The following is an 18,882-nucleotide window of genomic DNA, read 5'->3' on the forward strand; positions in this document are numbered from 1 at the left end:
GAGGCGGGGTCGGAGTCATCGGATTCATCAACAACGTCGTTGTGATGGGGCGATATTGAGTTTGTTCTAGAATTCATTGTTGCTCCAAATAAATTTTTTCTTGTGTTAGAGTATGATATTGAGGCGTAACGATTGGGATTTGGTGAAGATTGCTCGGGTTTGATGAACCACCACCCAAAAATGTTCCGTATTGAAACCAATCGTGAAAATCATTTGAGTTTGGTGATCTTTGATTTGGGTTAGCCATGTTTTTTTTAGAAATGATAGAGTAAAAAGTGAGTTATTTGTTCATGAAGAAGAAGCATAATGTAGAAGTATATATAGAAGTAGGAAAAAGTTAAAATTAATTAGAATTTAAAAAAAAAGAAAAAAACAAACAAAAAAAATTCCAAATGATCATCTATCTGTTGGGGGTGGCACCCATGTCGTCAAAAATCGGCCAATAGCGCGCCGACACGTCAAACTAACTTCTTTTCCGTCGGGTGGGCAACTAACACCCCTAATTGACGAAAATGACGCCGCATTAATGGCCGTCAGTTTTAGTCAGTTGGTGCCAACAAGAGCTGTGGGTTGGAGGTGGTCTTAGTCTCAGATTGTGTTATTATAAGCGTTGTGTCCTTTGAACTAACCTTGTCCAAAACTAATATGAGGTCCACTCTAATTCATTCATTTTCACTAACTAATTAAACCATAGTACTATAGTAGGTTAGAGTGCAATCTACAACCTAATATATTTACTATAATTTATATAATATAATAATATAATTTATACTATTTACCAATTTTAAATTTACATCTTAACTTCTATTTAATTTTTCAACACTAAAAATTAAATTAATTCTAACGTTACGTTCTTTTTACATACGAATTATAAATATTAACTATTAACTACTCCTACATCAGAGTATATATTACGAGTAGTATATTACTCTCGTTGGCAAATATATTTCGATTTATATATACTTAAATAAAGAATATTTTTTAAATAACAAAACTTAAATAAAATTTATTTTTTTAAGATCCTTTTATCTCTTAGATATTAGCGCATTCAAATTTGTCACAAAGATACAAATTTTGTTGTGAATGGTCTTAGTTACTTTATTTTCTTTAATAATTAAAAATAACAAAGTTAATTTTGTTTATTACATAAAACGTGAGTTACACATCCAACGTGTCACTCTGTTAATTACTTCTCTAAACACCCTCCACGTGTTAATCATCACAATAATCCAAAATTTTATTTGTTAATTACCCAAAAATGACACCTGTCCCTAACATCTTGGTTAACATACAAATTACAAAAAAAAAAAAAAAAAAAAAAAAAAAAAAAAAAAAAAACATACAAGACCAAAAAAACATCAATGTACCCTCTCTCTTCAAACTCCTCACACCCAACACCTTTCAATCGCTGATTATGCCCTCCGGCTTCCGTGTTATAGGTCGACGCTACACAGGTTTAATCCGCCACATTTTTACGCACAAATTGGTATAAATTTTGTGCTCCGGTTTACTTAGACTCGCCATAATCGGATTAACGAACGATGAAGCGGCGGAATTAATGTTTGAATCACCACAATTCAATTACATGTATCTTAATGTTGATCACAATAACCAATTCTATTACAGGTTTGTTGTTATTCATGTAATTGAATCGTCCACCTTTTTAACAAAATTTGAATGTTACTATTTGGGTGTTTTGATGTTAATATTTAGGTGTTTGGATGTTAAATTGAGTCGCTGGAATCAAAAATTAGGTGTTAATATTTGGGTTCAAATGTGGGTTCAAGGGTTGAAGGATCGTCGATTGTTCATCTTACATATTCATAGTATTATGCTTAAAATTTAATTTTTGAATTTGTTATTGATCAAAATAATTTCATAGCCTTGATTTAGGGAAGTCAAGGTAATATTTTTATTAATTATTAGGGTTTATATTTGGTTTCTTGAATTAATTATTCATATCTGTGATTTTTGAATTAGGGCAAATGAGGAACTTCCTTTTAACCTATCCAGTATTATATCCTGTATTAGGGTTTATATTTCGTTTCCACTGCATTCTGCTGCAAGTAGTGGAGATGTTGAGGTCGTTAAGATATTGCTAGACAGAGGTTCGGTTTTTGTTTTATCGAGTTCATATTATAACATGCGGTGTAATACTTATAATAATGAATAATGTGTCGTATTGGTTATATATACTTCAAAGTGGTTAATTTATAAATGAAAATTTGGGGTGATTAACCAATATGTTAATGTTAGTTGCAAATATATCTGATGATGTGTTATTTGTTATGTTTTGGTAAAAAAAACAACTTTTGTAGCTTAATGTTCATATCTGATTGACTTTTGTTAGCATAGCATGTGTAGCTTATTGTTAGTATGTTTTTAGTTGACTTCAGGTTGAGAAATGGGTCAACCGGGTTGGGTTGAAACGGGCCATTTTATATGCATGTTGAGTACCTGGTTTGTGAAGATAAACATATTTTAGTTCGTATTAGTTAATATGAGGAATATTCATTTGAGTCCATAAATTAAGTTGAGATTCAAGGGACCAATGAGAGCGCGATATGTGTAGCGAAAATCACATGTGATTAAAAAAAATTCAAAAATTTTTTTTTGGAAAAAAAATTTTAAAATTTTTTTCGAAATTTAAAAAAAAAAAAATTTTTTAATTTTTTTAATTTTTTTACAATCACATGTGATTTACCTGCACAATCACATGTGATTGAATTGTACAATCACATGTGATTGGATTTGTCATGCATAATCACATGTGATTGGGTTTACAATCACATGTGATTGACATGCATAATCACATATGATTTTTTTAAAAAAAAATTTCGAAAAAAAAAATTCGAAAAAAAAAATTTCGAATTTTTTTTCAATTACATGTGATTTTCGCACCACATGTCGCGTTCTCATTGGTTCCTTTGTTTTCAAGCAAATTTATGGATGCAAGTGATTACAACTCAAATATATTTAGAGTTATTATTATAATGTTACAATAACATAATATTATCAACGATTTATATGATTTTAATAACTTCCGTGCAGGGGCTCTTAGGCTAACACACATAAACTGCAGCCAAGGACTGTAATGACGCAATATGTCCTACGTTTCAATATCAATCGGGTATTACCCGGATCTGTAAGTTTCTATACGTCTCATTCATTACGAAATCTGCATGAACTCATATACACTGATATTCGTACAATAGGGAATCTTTATTAATCTATTATTTTACGAAGTGACCAGACTTAATTTATTTATTTTATTCGTTTGTTAAAGATCAATTTTTCATATTGATGACGGTCAATAGGTTTCACGAGTCATCGGGATCACTATATGAATCTTTGATTTCTTTCTAACAAACAGATCTCACTTGTATTATCGTATATGTAAGTTTATGCTTGTTTTGCATATAATCTGACTAGGACTTACAGATTAACTTATGTTCATGTTGCTTGCAAATTAACTGTGATACATGGCTCTTCGCTTCTTTGCATGCTGAACAAGATAATTGTCTTGTGAAACTATGCTTTTCATCACAAATACTTACGGCAATTACAATTGCGAATTAATGCCATTATATGATTTATGGAAAGTAAATTATGCTAGGGTTGGCCACTATCAGTTTCATGAAACTCGATGTATGGCAATCTTAATCCATCTGCCGTTGACCGGGAAGTCAGATTCACAAAACTCAGAATTTAAAATCGCATAATCATTGCGTGAAATCCAACATCGGGGGATAGCAACACCTTCGGGCGTGGCTGTAATGCCTACGGGCGGAGCCGTAAAGTTTTCGGGTAGATCAGAGTTCATTCGAACTTAACCCGTGATCCTTTTTATTCTCAAGATACCTTTGTGTTCCGGAGCTTGCACGCTTAAGGTAGGTGTCAATCGATACAACCGGTTGTTTCGAGAAAACTGCGAATTTTTGGCATCATCTAGATCGTTGAACCATATATGCAATGCGTAGTCGCGTAGAGCTGGAATAAAATAATTAAATTTTGCTTTCATAGTTCCCTTTTCCAGAAATTCAAGGAAAATCTTATTTCGTATTTAAGCACGTTTCTAATCTTAATAAAGGGAATATCTTTTATTTATAAGAAGGATTGTACAAAGTAATTAATTTTCACAAGCACATACGGAGTGTATATGTTGTACACATGCAAAGATTTAAGTACTTATTGCTTGAATAAAATAAACCGCATCAAATTTAATGCGATGATCACTTCTTGGAAGTTTCAAAAAGAAGAAAGGAAAATATTGTTTCTTCAATTGGAATTGGTGTTCGTTAATCAATTTTAACGATTGATTGAATACGTGGATGATTTGCATCAGTCCTCGCGGCCAATTGTAGTAGCCATCAAGGTTGATTTTACCACCCCATGCAGCGATCTGTACAAGCCTTTGCGGCTAATATGCATCACATTTCGTGGTTAATTTGTCGCAGCTATCACGGCTAATTCATGCAAGTCTTGTGCACCCTTTGCGAGCCCCTTTGGCTCTTTTTGAAGAACTTTGCGCAGTACTTTGTGCAGCCCATTGCGATGTCTCCGGGGAGAATATAATATCTCCAGGCAGATCATAATGTCTCCAGGTAGATTATACCACCTTCGGGTAAGCCGCGTGACTCCTAACATGCACGCGGAACTGTTATGACACTGAAGTTTGAGTGCAGCAATGGCAACCGGAGAATTATGTTGATTGATTTGATCACCTCTATTGCATTCTTGTCATGACTGTTGCATGTTTTCGTTTGTTTTTTCGTTGCAGTTATGACTCCGGTGACGGCGGGTCCGAGAATCTAGACTTCTTAATCGGCCTCGTTGAGGAATAATCGGTTAAAGATGTCGATAGGATTGTGATGCATGCAATAAATTCTATCTATAGATTTTGCAAATGTCGGCGATAACTCCGGATATTAAATGAGACACGAACACACGCGTCTGCTATTTTACCTAGCGTCATTGTGGAGTCACACTTATTTAAAATAGTAAAAAAAATCCACTGCCCATTTGCGTTATAATATTATATTATGGTCTTTTATTGATTGACGATGCGGTAATTTTAACCATGTTTGAAATAAGCTTTATTTTATTCTAAAAATATCAGCCACAAACCACTTGCTCAAATATGTCAAGCACATTTCAAAAGTTTTATTTGATTCGAATATCAATGGTTAAACAGATTGTGTACCGCATGTCACAATTATTTATTGGGTCAAAAATATCACCATATTTATTTTAATGTTTAAATTGGTGAACTTTACTTCACGAAAATTTATGTCACGATGATTAATTCGTCGCAATCCTTTGTGGCTATCTATTTGACATAAGATTTGTGACTCTTACACGCTTCTACGGTGCAATTACACAATATTTTTGTATGATACTTTTTCATGGTGTCATTTGCGGGCCCATGGTTGCAAGATTTTTAGTGCGTTGCGCAACACTTTGCATGTGTTGCGCGCACTTATCCTTTGCACCATGGCGGCTCCGCATAAGCCCATGGTTGCAAGATTTTTAGTACGTCGCGCAACACTTTGCATGTGTTGCGCACACTTTTCCTTTGCACCATGGCGGCTCCGCATAAGCCCATGGTTGCAAGATTTTTAGTGCGTTGCACAACACTTTGCATGTGTTGCGTGCACTTTTCCTTTGCACCATGGCGGCTCCGCATAAGCCCATGGTTGCAAGATTTTTAGTGCGTTGCGTAACACTTTGCATGTGTTGCGCGCACTTTTTCTTTGCGCCATGGCGGCTCAGCATAAGTCCATGGTTTCCATTATAATCATAATTTGTAGCATTTTAATTCTCATGCCATTCGCGTTCATTGCCCTTAAAGGTGGTGTCAACTTAATATTGGATTTCAACACTACAAAATACTTTCATAGTATTGAAATGGGGGCTAGCATTGTACTAGGTTAGTAGTGGAAAAGATGTGTTCCATTGTCATGTGCAGCCGTATAACTTATTTTGGGTGGGCCCGTTTGCACAATATGTGTTCTTAGGAATATCCCCCTTTTGGGAGGAACGTCATTATGCCTCTATATAACACCGGGTCGCTCCCATTTCATGTTTCGTTGTGTCGTTGTTGACTATACTAGTTTGTCGAAACTGACGCACTTCACTACCTTCTTTATGGTAAAGGTGTAGAGTTATGACGCAAATATTCCGCAACACGCTTCAACAACACACGGTATCTTTCCATACTACCTTTACTTGAGTGTCATTTATGGCATTAATCCCGCATAGCACCATTCGCACTTCTCGCGGCTCAAGTGTACGTTTTAGTTTGTTCACGCATAGTGCAAGTCTATGGCCACAGTTTTGTTGTTACTTCATGCACAGTGCGTGGCTGTAGTTTATGTGTTGCACACCTTGCACGGTTCTTTGAACGGCTATTTATGTAGTGATGTGTGCAGTCTTTCGCAGAACCTCTTTTCGCGGTCTTTTCTGCGGTTCCTTGCGCGATATCTTGCACAGTTCTTTCCTAATAGAACTCTACATGTGTGTTTCCTTATGCGCTTCTGTATCACCCTTGAAGGTGGTCTTAAATTAGTGTTGGATTTCAACACCACTAAATACTTAGTAGTATTGAAATGGGGGCTACCAGGATATATGGGTTAAATTGATTGGTTCCTTTGGCGACGACTCTAAGCTGAAAATACTTTTACGCATTTTGTATTGTGCCATGGTGGCTGTGTGTAAGCTCGTGGCCACAGGATTATTTGTGCGTTGTGCAACACTTTGCATGTGTTGTGCGCACTTTGCTTTTCGCCATGGCGACTCCGTGTAAGCCCATGGCGGCATTTCATTTATGCATTGAGCACAACCATGGTAGTTCTGAATAAACCCATGGAAGCATCACATTTGGCATGCGGCGACATTAAAGAGGTAATATATAGCTAGTTGGACTTGATCACCCAAATTATCAGCTTATGTTCTTTACGACCACGATACACCTCTTCTTCTTACGGCTTCTCGCCTACTTCCTTGCCTAAAATCATTTTCATGATTGGTTTTCAGGTTTTAACTGTATGATTAATTGTACGGGTTTCCCTGGTTCATCACATGATTAAAATCATTTGACGGAAGGCACAACATTACACTCTATCAAATCGATAGCCAGGTTATGTAAACCATCACTATCATCATTCGTGGTTAAGGTTAACAGGTTAGTCTCTCACGACGGTAACCTACAACATTCACGGGGGCCATCGATCAACGAACGTTATCGATGGTGGACTTACATTTAACCACCCCATCGATATCATCATATCGGTCTGGGTTATTCACGGTAGCCGGATCGGAGAGTTAAATTCTAAGATCCTTAAACCCCACATTACTCGTAATCCCGCTAGGATTGTCTACGGTTTACGAACTGAAGAGTGGAATCCTGTCCTCAAAATTCTATTATTCATGGCAAGATTAAACGCGTCGCGGATATAATAACTCTCAAATGCCAAAAAAATCTCTCGCACATATTTTATCAATAGTTTATTATGCGGTTCCTGCCTACTTAAGGGGTGTCCTCTAGCCCCCGCGCGGCAGAAGCCTGTTTGGATACAAGGCTAGAATATAACGGCAGGTGAAGGGAATTGGGTTTCCCCTAGCCAAGCGCCACGCAGACTAGAAGGCTGCCAAGTTGACTTAAAATACGAGCATTGGTTTGCTTGTGCATATTAAATTATCCTAAGTATTGGTTTACTTGGGGAAACTCTTAAGTATAAGAACATTGGTTTGTTTTTAGTTAGCATTGCCTTACCATACAACTAAGTACACCCCTAGTACGTGACAGAGCAAGTGGTGCTGTAACTTATGAGTATAAAATTTTTTCGTGTGGACTCGCACACGGGCTTTTTGTTAAAATATTGGTTTATTTTACGCAGCGCCCGAAACTGTGCATAAGTTTTGGTTAACTTATGCACACATTATGTGAATTGTCCTAATTCGCGATAATAGGCAATTACAATTAAATGCATAAATGTTCATGATTACTGATGTACGTAGAGGTGTATACGAAATAGTTATATTTTTACAAGGATATACTATTAAATACGATACAATTTTACACAAGTTATTTATTTATTTATAGAGTGGATATACCTAAACCTTGCTACAACACTTATAGGCAGTGTACCTAATCTGTAATGACCCGGCATTTTCTGACCAAATTATATTTATGAGATTAATATTTACATAAATTAAACCATACCAACATGATAAGCAATCCAAATTGTTGAGACTTGTGTTTTTGAAAAGAGTTTTACACAACGTTTGACCGTCCAATATGACCGATGATATCACGAACTATATAACATACGATAATTATACGTTTGTGTATATATGTATTTATATATATTTAACATGATCTAAGGATGGTTTAACATCTCATTGTGTACTAATGACAATGAGTTATAAGTATATTTTTAAACTACTAACTTATGTTTTCAAAACGATAACTATACGTAACATTCTTTGATATATATACTTATAATCTATAATGCTTATACATGTATCGTATATATAATGTATTTAATCACTTTTAAGGACTTAAATACATAAAACAATATAAGTATATTCACAAAAGATAGCTATATTTGAATTCTCGTTCCGTTTCCTCAAGATTTCTATACGTATATCTAGGCTATATGTACCCGTATCATACCCAGCTTCTATACGTATTTACTATTGGTATATACACATCAAATCAACATCCTAATCAACATTATTACTGCCCTAGATATGAGGTAACTAGAATTTGTCAAGTAGTATGAATTATTAGTAAGAAAACAAAATTAGGAATCCCTTTCTTTCTTTATAAACTAAAAACGTTTTTATAAATGAACACCATTTCTTCGCTCCATTTTCTCATAACTACACCCTCATTTCTCTCTTAAAATACTCCTAACTTTATACTTGATCATCTCCAAGCATTTTCCCCATCATTTAGCTTCAATTACAAGCCTTAAACACCATAAGAAAACTCTTTCAAGAACATATCAAAATAACCACCCATTTGAAGAAGTTTACTTCCAACCTTTTGATCTAACTCCACCACTCTTTGATTCCAAGATTATTTCTTATCTTTTACAGTAACTTTGTCCAAGTAACTTGAGGTAGTAACCTTGTTCATAATCTTATTCAATTCATATTCATATAGCTATCTTATTTTGTGGTATAAAATTTTAACAACAAGAACATAGTTTGAATGATTTCAAACTTGTTCGCAAACTAAATAGATCCTTCTAACTTGACTTTTAAAACACTTCAAGACCTGTAATATATCATAATGATATGCTAACCTAACAAGATTTAACTTGGTTTTACAAAGAACATCTTAAAAACTGAATCTACGTCGTCGGAGTGCAACCGGGGGCTGTTTTGGGTTGGATAATTAAAAACCATCTTGAACTTTGAATTGGAAGTTCATATTCTGGAAAAATGATATTTCTTATGAATATGTTAACACATAAAAATTTCATGGTTTAACTCAAAGTGTAAATATTTTTAGAAAAAATGATCATTAAATGTTGTTTTTATGATGGAAAATGATCACTTTCATAAGTTTCACCAAAGTTTAACCTATAACCTATGATTTCGAATACAAATTAAGGTATTTTCAGTTCATATTCTTAAAATTTGACTCGATCCAAGGAAGTGTCAAGTTGAACCAACAAAAACAGAGTTGTAATGAAGAAACTACGACTAAAACAAGATTGGGTATCCGAAGCTAGTTTAGCTACGAAAATATTTGGAGAAAAAGTAAATTAATCATATTTTTTCTAATTAATATGATATTTTATATATAATTACTTATGATTTGATTTTATATATTTCAGGACCACCCGTAAACAACACGAGAAGATTAATCATAAGACCTCATGATTGTACGCAACACGTCATTTGACAACACGGTACTTTATGTACGCAACACATCATTTGACAACATGGTACCATGGGTCGAGATTAATTCTGATCAATACGAATATGATGGGGTGTTTATTTATTTTATTTAAGCAACTAATTTTGGACCACTAACATCGGACTGCTAACTACGGACTAAGAAAATATTAAAAGTATTAAAAGTATATATATATGTAACGATTACTTAAAAAGAAAATATGTTGATATATTATATATATGGTTAGGTTCGTGATATCTATCGGAGACCAAGTCGAATTAAATACCTTCAAGGCAAAAGTGAGTTTCATTTGCTCCCTTTTTAATTGCTTTTGCAGTATATATTTTTGGGCTGAGAATACATGCGCTGCTTTTATAAATGTTTACAAAATAGACACAAGTACTTAAAAATATATTCTACGTTGAGTTGTACCACTGACATATTTCCCTGTAGCTTGGTAACTACTATTTACATGGGTATTGTAAACGCGAATCCTGTTGATAGATCTATCGGGCCTGACAACCCCAATCGGACTGGACGACCAGTATTCAACGGTTGCACAGTACTTCGTTTTGGTGACTACACTTGGTACGGTGTAGTGAGATTTCATAATAAAGGGAATATGCGATGTTGATTAAATATTAAGTATGGTTACCAAGTGCTCAACCACTAAGAATGCTTTACATACACTTGCGAGTGTATTATGTTTATGATTATGAAATCTTGTGGTCTATTAACATATTGAAATGATTGTTATGATAAACCTATGAACTCACCAACCTTTTGGTTGATACTTTAAAGCATGTTTATTCTCAGGTACGAATTAAGTCTTCCACTGTGCATTTGCTCAATATAAGGACATTACTTGGAGCCGATCATCGCAATGGGACCAAATGTTGATGAATTCATCCAGGTGGATTAGGATGGGTCCTTTCAGTTGGTATCAGAGCGGTGGTCGTAGCGAACCGTGTCTTGCATTAGTGTGCCTAACTAGTAGTTGTTAGGATGCATTAATGAGTCTGGACTTCGACCGTGTCTACATGTCAAAAGTTTTGCTTATCATTTCTAGTCGGAAATCATCTGCTTATCATCCTTAGGAAATTACCTGCTTATCATTCATAAGTCTAGACACGTTTTACTGCATTTACTGCATTGATAGTGTATAGACGAATTCTTATCTTAGCATATCTGTTATTGCGAACTTTGACTGATATCTTTTCAAAGATTCTCCGTAATTTACGGGATTTTGGTATTATATATACGTATGTAAATTATGTATTGAAGAGTACCAAATCTAACTCCTATAATCTATTCCATACCAAAAATTCATTTTCCCCATTATACAAGATGGATTCCGCATCTAGTTCGAATTCTTCAGATTCCGACAGTTATGCCGATATGGATTTCCATTCGGGCTCCGAAAGCAGCGTCACCGGAATGGATCAACCAATTTCCCATCATCTATTCTGGATGAATTGGGGATGGGTTCGTAATATACTAAATCACTGGAGACAAGAAGAAGGTGATCCATTCCATCCACCAAATTGCCCTCTTGGCGATGAACCTGAAGCACTTACCGGCGAACCTATTCGAAACACCATTTTCTCTCTCATTTCTAGAGTATCTCGTTACGATTATATACTATCCCATATTACAAATCTTGTTCATTCGCTCGCTCCAACCAATCATCCCGGTGTACTAGCAGAAGTTAACGAACTTCACGCTCGTGTGACGGCTTTGGAGAACATGGTGCGAAGGTTGCAAACACCAGCAGCATAATCAGCACCACCATCAATAACATCAATAATACCATCATCACCACTAACAAACAACATCCACATCACACGTCTCGACATCATAATCTGTCCCACAAACATCAACATCATACGCACCATAGATACCAAGGAGTACCAACAATAATGAACGATGAAGTATTGATCTATAACTTCATTGATATTCTGCGAAGAATATGTGGTCTCAAAAAATTTTAGAGATTTCTTATTCTAGCTCAAACCGAAAACCAAATGAGATTAATATCATATTAACTCATTAAATTCATGATTTCATCTGAAGAAAATATATATGTATATATGTTTTCATAAAGATTGTAATTAAAAGTTCTTTTGTACAAAATATTAATGGTGAAATTTTTTTTTAACGGGTAGGAAATACCCGAGGAATAATTAGATTTCATCTTAATAAGTTACATTGTACATTCGTCGAAGCTGATTCAATAGTCATTTACTATCCTACTTACAACCACCGATATATGTATCCGTTCACCGCAGAATAACCATTTTCATTCAATTTCATATTTGGATTTTGACTTCCCAGAATCCAACAAGTGGCATATGAAGAAAACATATGACAAAATAAAATCTGTTAGAAACAAACAAATTAACTATGAAAAATTTTGTAAAGAATCCACGCTAACTGTTCCAGCTAACTGTTCCTAGCTAACTGATTACATTTTATTTATCGCAGTTTATTTATCACAATTTAATTATCGCACTTTTATTTATCGTCATTTAATTTCTGTAATTATATTACGCACTTTAAATATCGGGACACGTATATAATGTTTTGACATATCATATCAACGCATCTATATATATTATTTGGAATCACCATAGACACTCTATATGCAGTAATGATCGAGTTCTCTATACAGAGTTGAGGTTGATTCTACAATAATAAATAAGTTTGAGTTGTGATCGAGTCTGAGAGGTATACGGGTCACGACACGTATTAATTAATTCAAATATTATATGTTAAACTATATATAAATTATTGGACTGTTACTGTGGACTATCGACTGTGGACTAATGACATTGGACAATTAAAATGAATTAAAATATTGATTATAACATATGAAACTAAACATTTCTTCAAGATTGCCACTTGATTTCATCTTAAACCACATTGTATCTCGATGATTACAATCAGCGTTCAAATCTATCATGATTCTTAAAAACACCTCAATCGAGAGGATAAACCAACCGCACTTCATCTACAGAAGAAAAAATTGATGCATATAGTTATGCACCTGAAAAACCCTCGGAAACTAAGTAAACGTTTGACACGTATCTGTTCTAGTTCCTTTGACATTGTTATTATCGAAGATCATTTTGCAATCCCTTTCCAAAGTAGCTAATTTTGTCACAGCTCCAGCAAGTCAACTCCGACTTTTCATCCGAAACAACTTTATTATAACCGCGATATATATGCGTACTCTTTATTGTTACTGGGGAACCTTTTATATTCCACAATATTACCATCAGCGATTAATCATTCAAAAAACACAATTCTCCTGAAACTACCTCGGTTTGATAACTGATGACCCAGATCAATTAACTTTGAAAATGCTGACGAAGCAGCATGTTGTAGATGATCTTAATGGCTAAAAGTTTGATGATAAAGAAAGGAGTGTTAGGAACGCTCGATAGAAAATTTAGTACCGAAAAGCGAATTATGTGAAACTATGAAGAAAGCCGTGGACAAATCACAAAGAATAAGTTTGCCTTCAAAGAATCCAAATGATTCTGTGCCTGTAGAAATCGTTAGCAAACATCTTATTTCTCATTCTAAACCTTCACAAACAAATCTTCTTCATCATCCATTGATATTAGAAATTCTAAGATATTCTCGTATGTTCTATTATAAATATCCTCCATATTTCTGGCGATATTTTCACAACTATTCTTATCTGAGATCATTTATCTCTCCGTAATATCTGCAACATAAAAGAAACTGTGTTAGTTTCTAAATTCTGAAACCTTCGAGTTTAAAATATGAATGTTTTGAAGTAGTGTTGGGAACTGAAGCATGGATTAGTATAATATAATGACACTTGATCAACGTCATTATATTACAGTAAGTCATGCTGAGTTTCTAATGAAGCATGATGATTCACAGTACCGTCATCATGTGCCATTTACACGACTCTTACATTCTATCTAATCTCTAAACATATCAAGAGAATATTTTTCTGGATGACTCGGTCTTCTCCAGGGTATTCTGGTAATTTAACAAATCAAAATCGTTCTATTACCATTTTCTTCTTAGAGCATTAGCTATGTTCATTCTGAATTTCATATCTACGAATTCCGGACCATTACTCGTTTGACTAGAAGTCGGGAAGAGAAAACGAAAGCATGAAGCTCCGAAAAATAATGAAGAATATAAACTTCGATAATAACCCTGAAATTACAAACCGTGTATATCGATACAGATAGCAATATAGAGACACGGAGAATTAGAAACACTATAAACACAAGAGTATAGTAGAAGTAAATAGATTCTTCTGGTGGTCGATGAAAAAGAAGAATGACAGATATAAAAGTTAGGAGTATATCAAGAATCAGGACTGGATGGAGCATATTGATGAATGCTTTAAAGTAAGAATCAAGGGAGAAAGAATAGAAGGTGTGAGTCGTGGAAAATAAGGAAACGAAGGGGTGAATTTATAGTGAAATATCCGACAGAGCAATCGAAACAGATTATTGCATATAATCAAAGAAGATCCTGATTTCCTTAATCACCAAAGAACCAAATCTTATTACGTAAGATTCTCTTTAAATCCCTTAAATCCCGGAAATCAATCATAACTACGTCATCGGTTAAGACGAATATATTTTACTCATCTCACTCTTTTACGATAGTCTCATTTATATTCTTCGCATAATCGAATCGTTTTATCTACATTACTCAATGATGATAAAACTCCATTATCACCTTATATTTTTCATGAAAACCTTCTTATTGTTATCCATAACAACCTCTATCAAATTTCGGGGACGAAATTTCTTTAACGGGTAGGTACTGTAATGACCCGGAATTTTCCGACCAAATTATACTTATGAGATTAATATTTACATAAATTAAACCATACCAACATGATAAGCAATCCAAATTGTTGAGACTTGTGTTTTTGAAAAGAGTTTTACACAACGTTTGACCGTCCAATATGACCGATGATATCACGAACTATATAACATACGATAATTATATGTTTGTGTATATATATGTATCTATATATATTTAACATGATCTAAGGATGGTTTAACATCTCATTGTGTACTAATGACAATGAGTTATAAGTATATTTTGAAACTACTAACTTAAGTTTTCAAAACGATAACTATACGTAACATTCTTTGATATATATACTTATAATCTATAATGCTTATACATGTATCGTATATATAATGTATTTAATCACTTTTAAGGACTTAAATACATAAAACAATATAAGTATATTCACAAAAGATAGCTATATTTGAATTCTCGTTCCGTTTCCTCAAGATTTCTATACGTATATCTAGGCTATATGTACCCGTATCATACCCAGCTTCTATACGTATTTACTATTGGTATATACACATCAAATCAACATCCTAATCAACATTATTACTGCCCTAGATATGAGGTAACTAGAATTTTTCAAGTAGTATGAATTATTAGTAAGAAAACAAAATTAGGAATCCTTTTCTTTCTTTATAAACTAAAAACGTTTTTATAAATGAACACCATTTCTTCGCTCCATTTTCTCATAACTACACCCTCATTTCTCTCTTAAAATACTCCTAACTTTATACTTGATCATCTCCAAGCATTTTCCCCATCATTTAGCTTCAATTACAAGCCTTAAACACCATAAGAAAACTCTTTCAAGAACATATCAAAATAACCACCCATTTGAAGAAGTTTATTTCCAACCTTTTGATCTAACTCCACCACTCTTTGATTCCAAGATTATTTCTTATCTTTTGCAGTAACTTTGTCCAAGTAACTTGAGGTAGTAACCTTGTTCATAATCTTATTCAATTCATATTCATATAGCTATGTTATTTTGTGGTATAAAATTTTAACAACAAGAACATAGTTTGAATGATTTCAAACTTGTTCGCAAACTAAATAGATCGTTCTAACTTGAATTTTAAAACACTTCAAGACTTGTAATATATCATAATGATATGCTAACCTAACAAGATATAACTTGGTTTTACAAAGAACATCTTAAAAACTGAATCTACGTCGTCGGAGTGCAACCGGGGGCTGTTTTGGGTTGGATAATTAAAAACCATCTTGAACTTTGAATTGGAAGTTCATGTTCTGGAAAAATGATATTTCTTATGAATATGTTAACGCATAAAAATTTCATGGTTTAACTCAAAGTGTAAATATTTTTAGAAAAATGATCATTAAATGTTGTTTTTATGATGGAAAATGATCACTTTCATAAGTTTCACCAAAGTTTAACCTATAACCTATGATTTTGAATACAAATTAAGGTATTTTCAGTTCATATTCTTAAAATTTGACTCGATCCAAGGAAGTGGCAAGTTGAATCAACAAAAACGGAGTGGTAATGAAGAAACTACGACTAAAACAAGAATGGGTATCCGAAGCTAGTTTAGCTACGAAAATATTTGGAGAAAAAGTAAATTAATCATATTAATATGATATTTTATATATAATTACTTATGATTTGATTTTATATATTTCAGGACCACCCGTAAACAACACGAGAAGATTAATCATAAGACCTCATGATTGTACGCAACACGTCATTTGACAACACGGTACTTTATGTACGCAACACGTCATTTGACAACATGGTACCATGGGTCGAGATTAATTCTGATCAATACGAATACGATGGGGTCTTTATTTATTTTATTTAAGCAACTAATTGTGGACCACTAACATCGGACTGCTAACTACGGACTAAGAAAATATTAAAAGTATTAAAAGTATATATATATATATATATATGTAACGATTACTTAAAAAGAAAATATGTTGATATATATGGTTAGGTTCGTGATATCTATCGGAGACCAAGTCGAATTAAATACCTTCAAGGCAAAAGTGAGTTTCATTTGCTCCCTTTTTAATTGCTTTTGCAGTATATATTTTTGGGCTGAAAATACATGCGCTGCTTTTATAAATGTTTACAAAATAGACACAAGTACTTAAAAATATATTCTACGTTGAGTTGTACCACTGGCATATTTTCCTGTAGCTTGGTAACTACTATTTACATGGGTATTGTAAACGCAAATCCTGTTGATAGATCTATCGGGCCTGACAACCCCAACCGGACTGGACGACCAGTATTCAACGGTTGCACAGTACTTCGTTTTGGTGACTACACTTGGTACGGTGTAGTGAGATTTCATAATAAAGGGAATATGCGACATTGATTAAATGTTAAGTATGGTTACCAAGTGCTCAACCACTTAGAATGCTTTACATACACTTGCGAGTGTATTATGTTTACGATTATGAAATCTTGTGGTCTATTAACATATTGAAATGATTGTTATGATAAACCTATGAACTCACCAACCTTTTGGTTGACACTTTAAAGCATGTTTATTCTCAGGTACGAATTAAGTCTTCTGCTGTGCATTTGCTCAATATAAGGATATTACTTGGAGCCGATCATCGCAATGGGACCAAATGTTGATGACTTCGTCCAGGTGGATTAGGACGGGTCCTTTCATAATCGTACAGTAGTGTAGTTTTTAGTAAGTTCGGTTCGTCCACAGGGAACTTGCCAAGTTTAACGCTATATTTTTAACAAATATAAAAATATATATATGTAGTATTATTATTATAAAAGGGGGTTTTTACCGTTTAATGACCGGTTTGTCGATTTTAAAACTTAAGTCGCAGTTAAAACCTAATGTAAAATATTAAATATATAAAAGACTTAATTTAAAGCGTAAAGTAAATAACAATAATGAAATTGCAATAAATAAAAGTGCGATAAATAAAATTGCGATAATTAAAAAGTACGATAATTAAAAGTGTAATTAAATAAAATGACAGTAAATAAAAGTGCGATAATTAAAAGTGCAATTAAATATGAAATAAAGGAATTATGCTTATTTAAACTTCCGTAATCATGATGTTTGACGTGTTGATTTTAGTTTATTACCATGGGTTAATTGTCCTTTGTCCTGAATTATTCAATATGTCCATACATATTTGTCCATAATAGTCCATCAGTCATAATCATAAAATGCGGAAGTCTTCGTCAAATTATTCTTATTCCCGAAGTCAAATATTCCCACTAATTGGGGATTCGAATTGTAACAAGGTCTTAATACTTTGTTTAATGAATACACCAGGTTATCGATTGTGTGTAATCCAAGGTTTTATTACTTTGTTAACAATTACACCAATTACCCTTGTATGTAATTCACTCCTGTTTCAACAAGTCTATTAACTATTAATCCAGTTCCGTGTCCGGTCAAATGAATAATTATTGGTATTTATAGATATCCCGTCCACCGTACCCAGTCAAGCGTATGTGGTTATATATAAATACGTCAAATTATAAGTCTATATATTAAATTAACGAGGTATCATTTAGTTAATATAAAGCCCATTAATAGCCCATAGTCTAATTTCCACAAGTGTCGTTCTTTTATTCAAACCCCAATTATGGTCCAAAGCCCAATTACCCAATTTTAATATTTAGCCCAACATCACGATTACTTCGGAATTAAATAAGCATAATAATAACTTAGCTACGAGACATTAATTTAAAAAGGTTGAACATAACTTACAATGATTAAAAATAGCGTAGCGTTACACGGACAGAATTTCGACTTGCACCCTTACAACATTCGCTAACATACCCTTATTATTAGAATTTAAAATTAAAATTAAAATTAAAATATATATATATATATATATATATATATATATATATATATATATATATATATATATATATATATATATATATATATATATATATATATATATATATATATATATATATATATATATATAATACGAGTGAGAGATGAAGAGAAGAAAAAGATGTCTTTTGCTCGTTTACCAAACTGCTTTTTATAGGGATGTGGCCTGACTTCTGCTGCCTTGCGATCGCATGGATATTACTCTTCCAGGCCATGCGATCGCATGGCCTGCTTTTCCAGCTCACACAG

General features: G+C 33.6%; 1 protein-coding gene across 1 annotated transcript; it reads left to right on the top strand.

Moving 5' to 3' along the window:
- The first annotated feature begins 1,348 nt into the window (after nt 1-1,348).
- Nucleotides 1,349-3,388, top strand: LOC139844121 (uncharacterized). The gene is made up of 4 exons (XM_071834333.1): nt 1,349-1,626; nt 1,714-1,776; nt 1,981-2,108; nt 3,052-3,388. The coding sequence occupies exons 1-4, from the start codon at nt 1,559-1,561 to the stop codon at nt 3,093-3,095; spliced, it is 303 nt and encodes a 100-aa protein (XP_071690434.1). The 5' UTR covers nt 1,349-1,558; the 3' UTR covers nt 3,096-3,388.
- The last annotated feature ends 15,494 nt before the right edge of the window (nt 3,389-18,882 follow it).

Source organism: Rutidosis leptorrhynchoides, chromosome 4 (assembly GCF_046630445.1).
Source record: "Rutidosis leptorrhynchoides isolate AG116_Rl617_1_P2 chromosome 4, CSIRO_AGI_Rlap_v1, whole genome shotgun sequence".
NCBI lineage: Eukaryota > Viridiplantae > Streptophyta > Magnoliopsida > Asterales > Asteraceae > Rutidosis > Rutidosis leptorrhynchoides.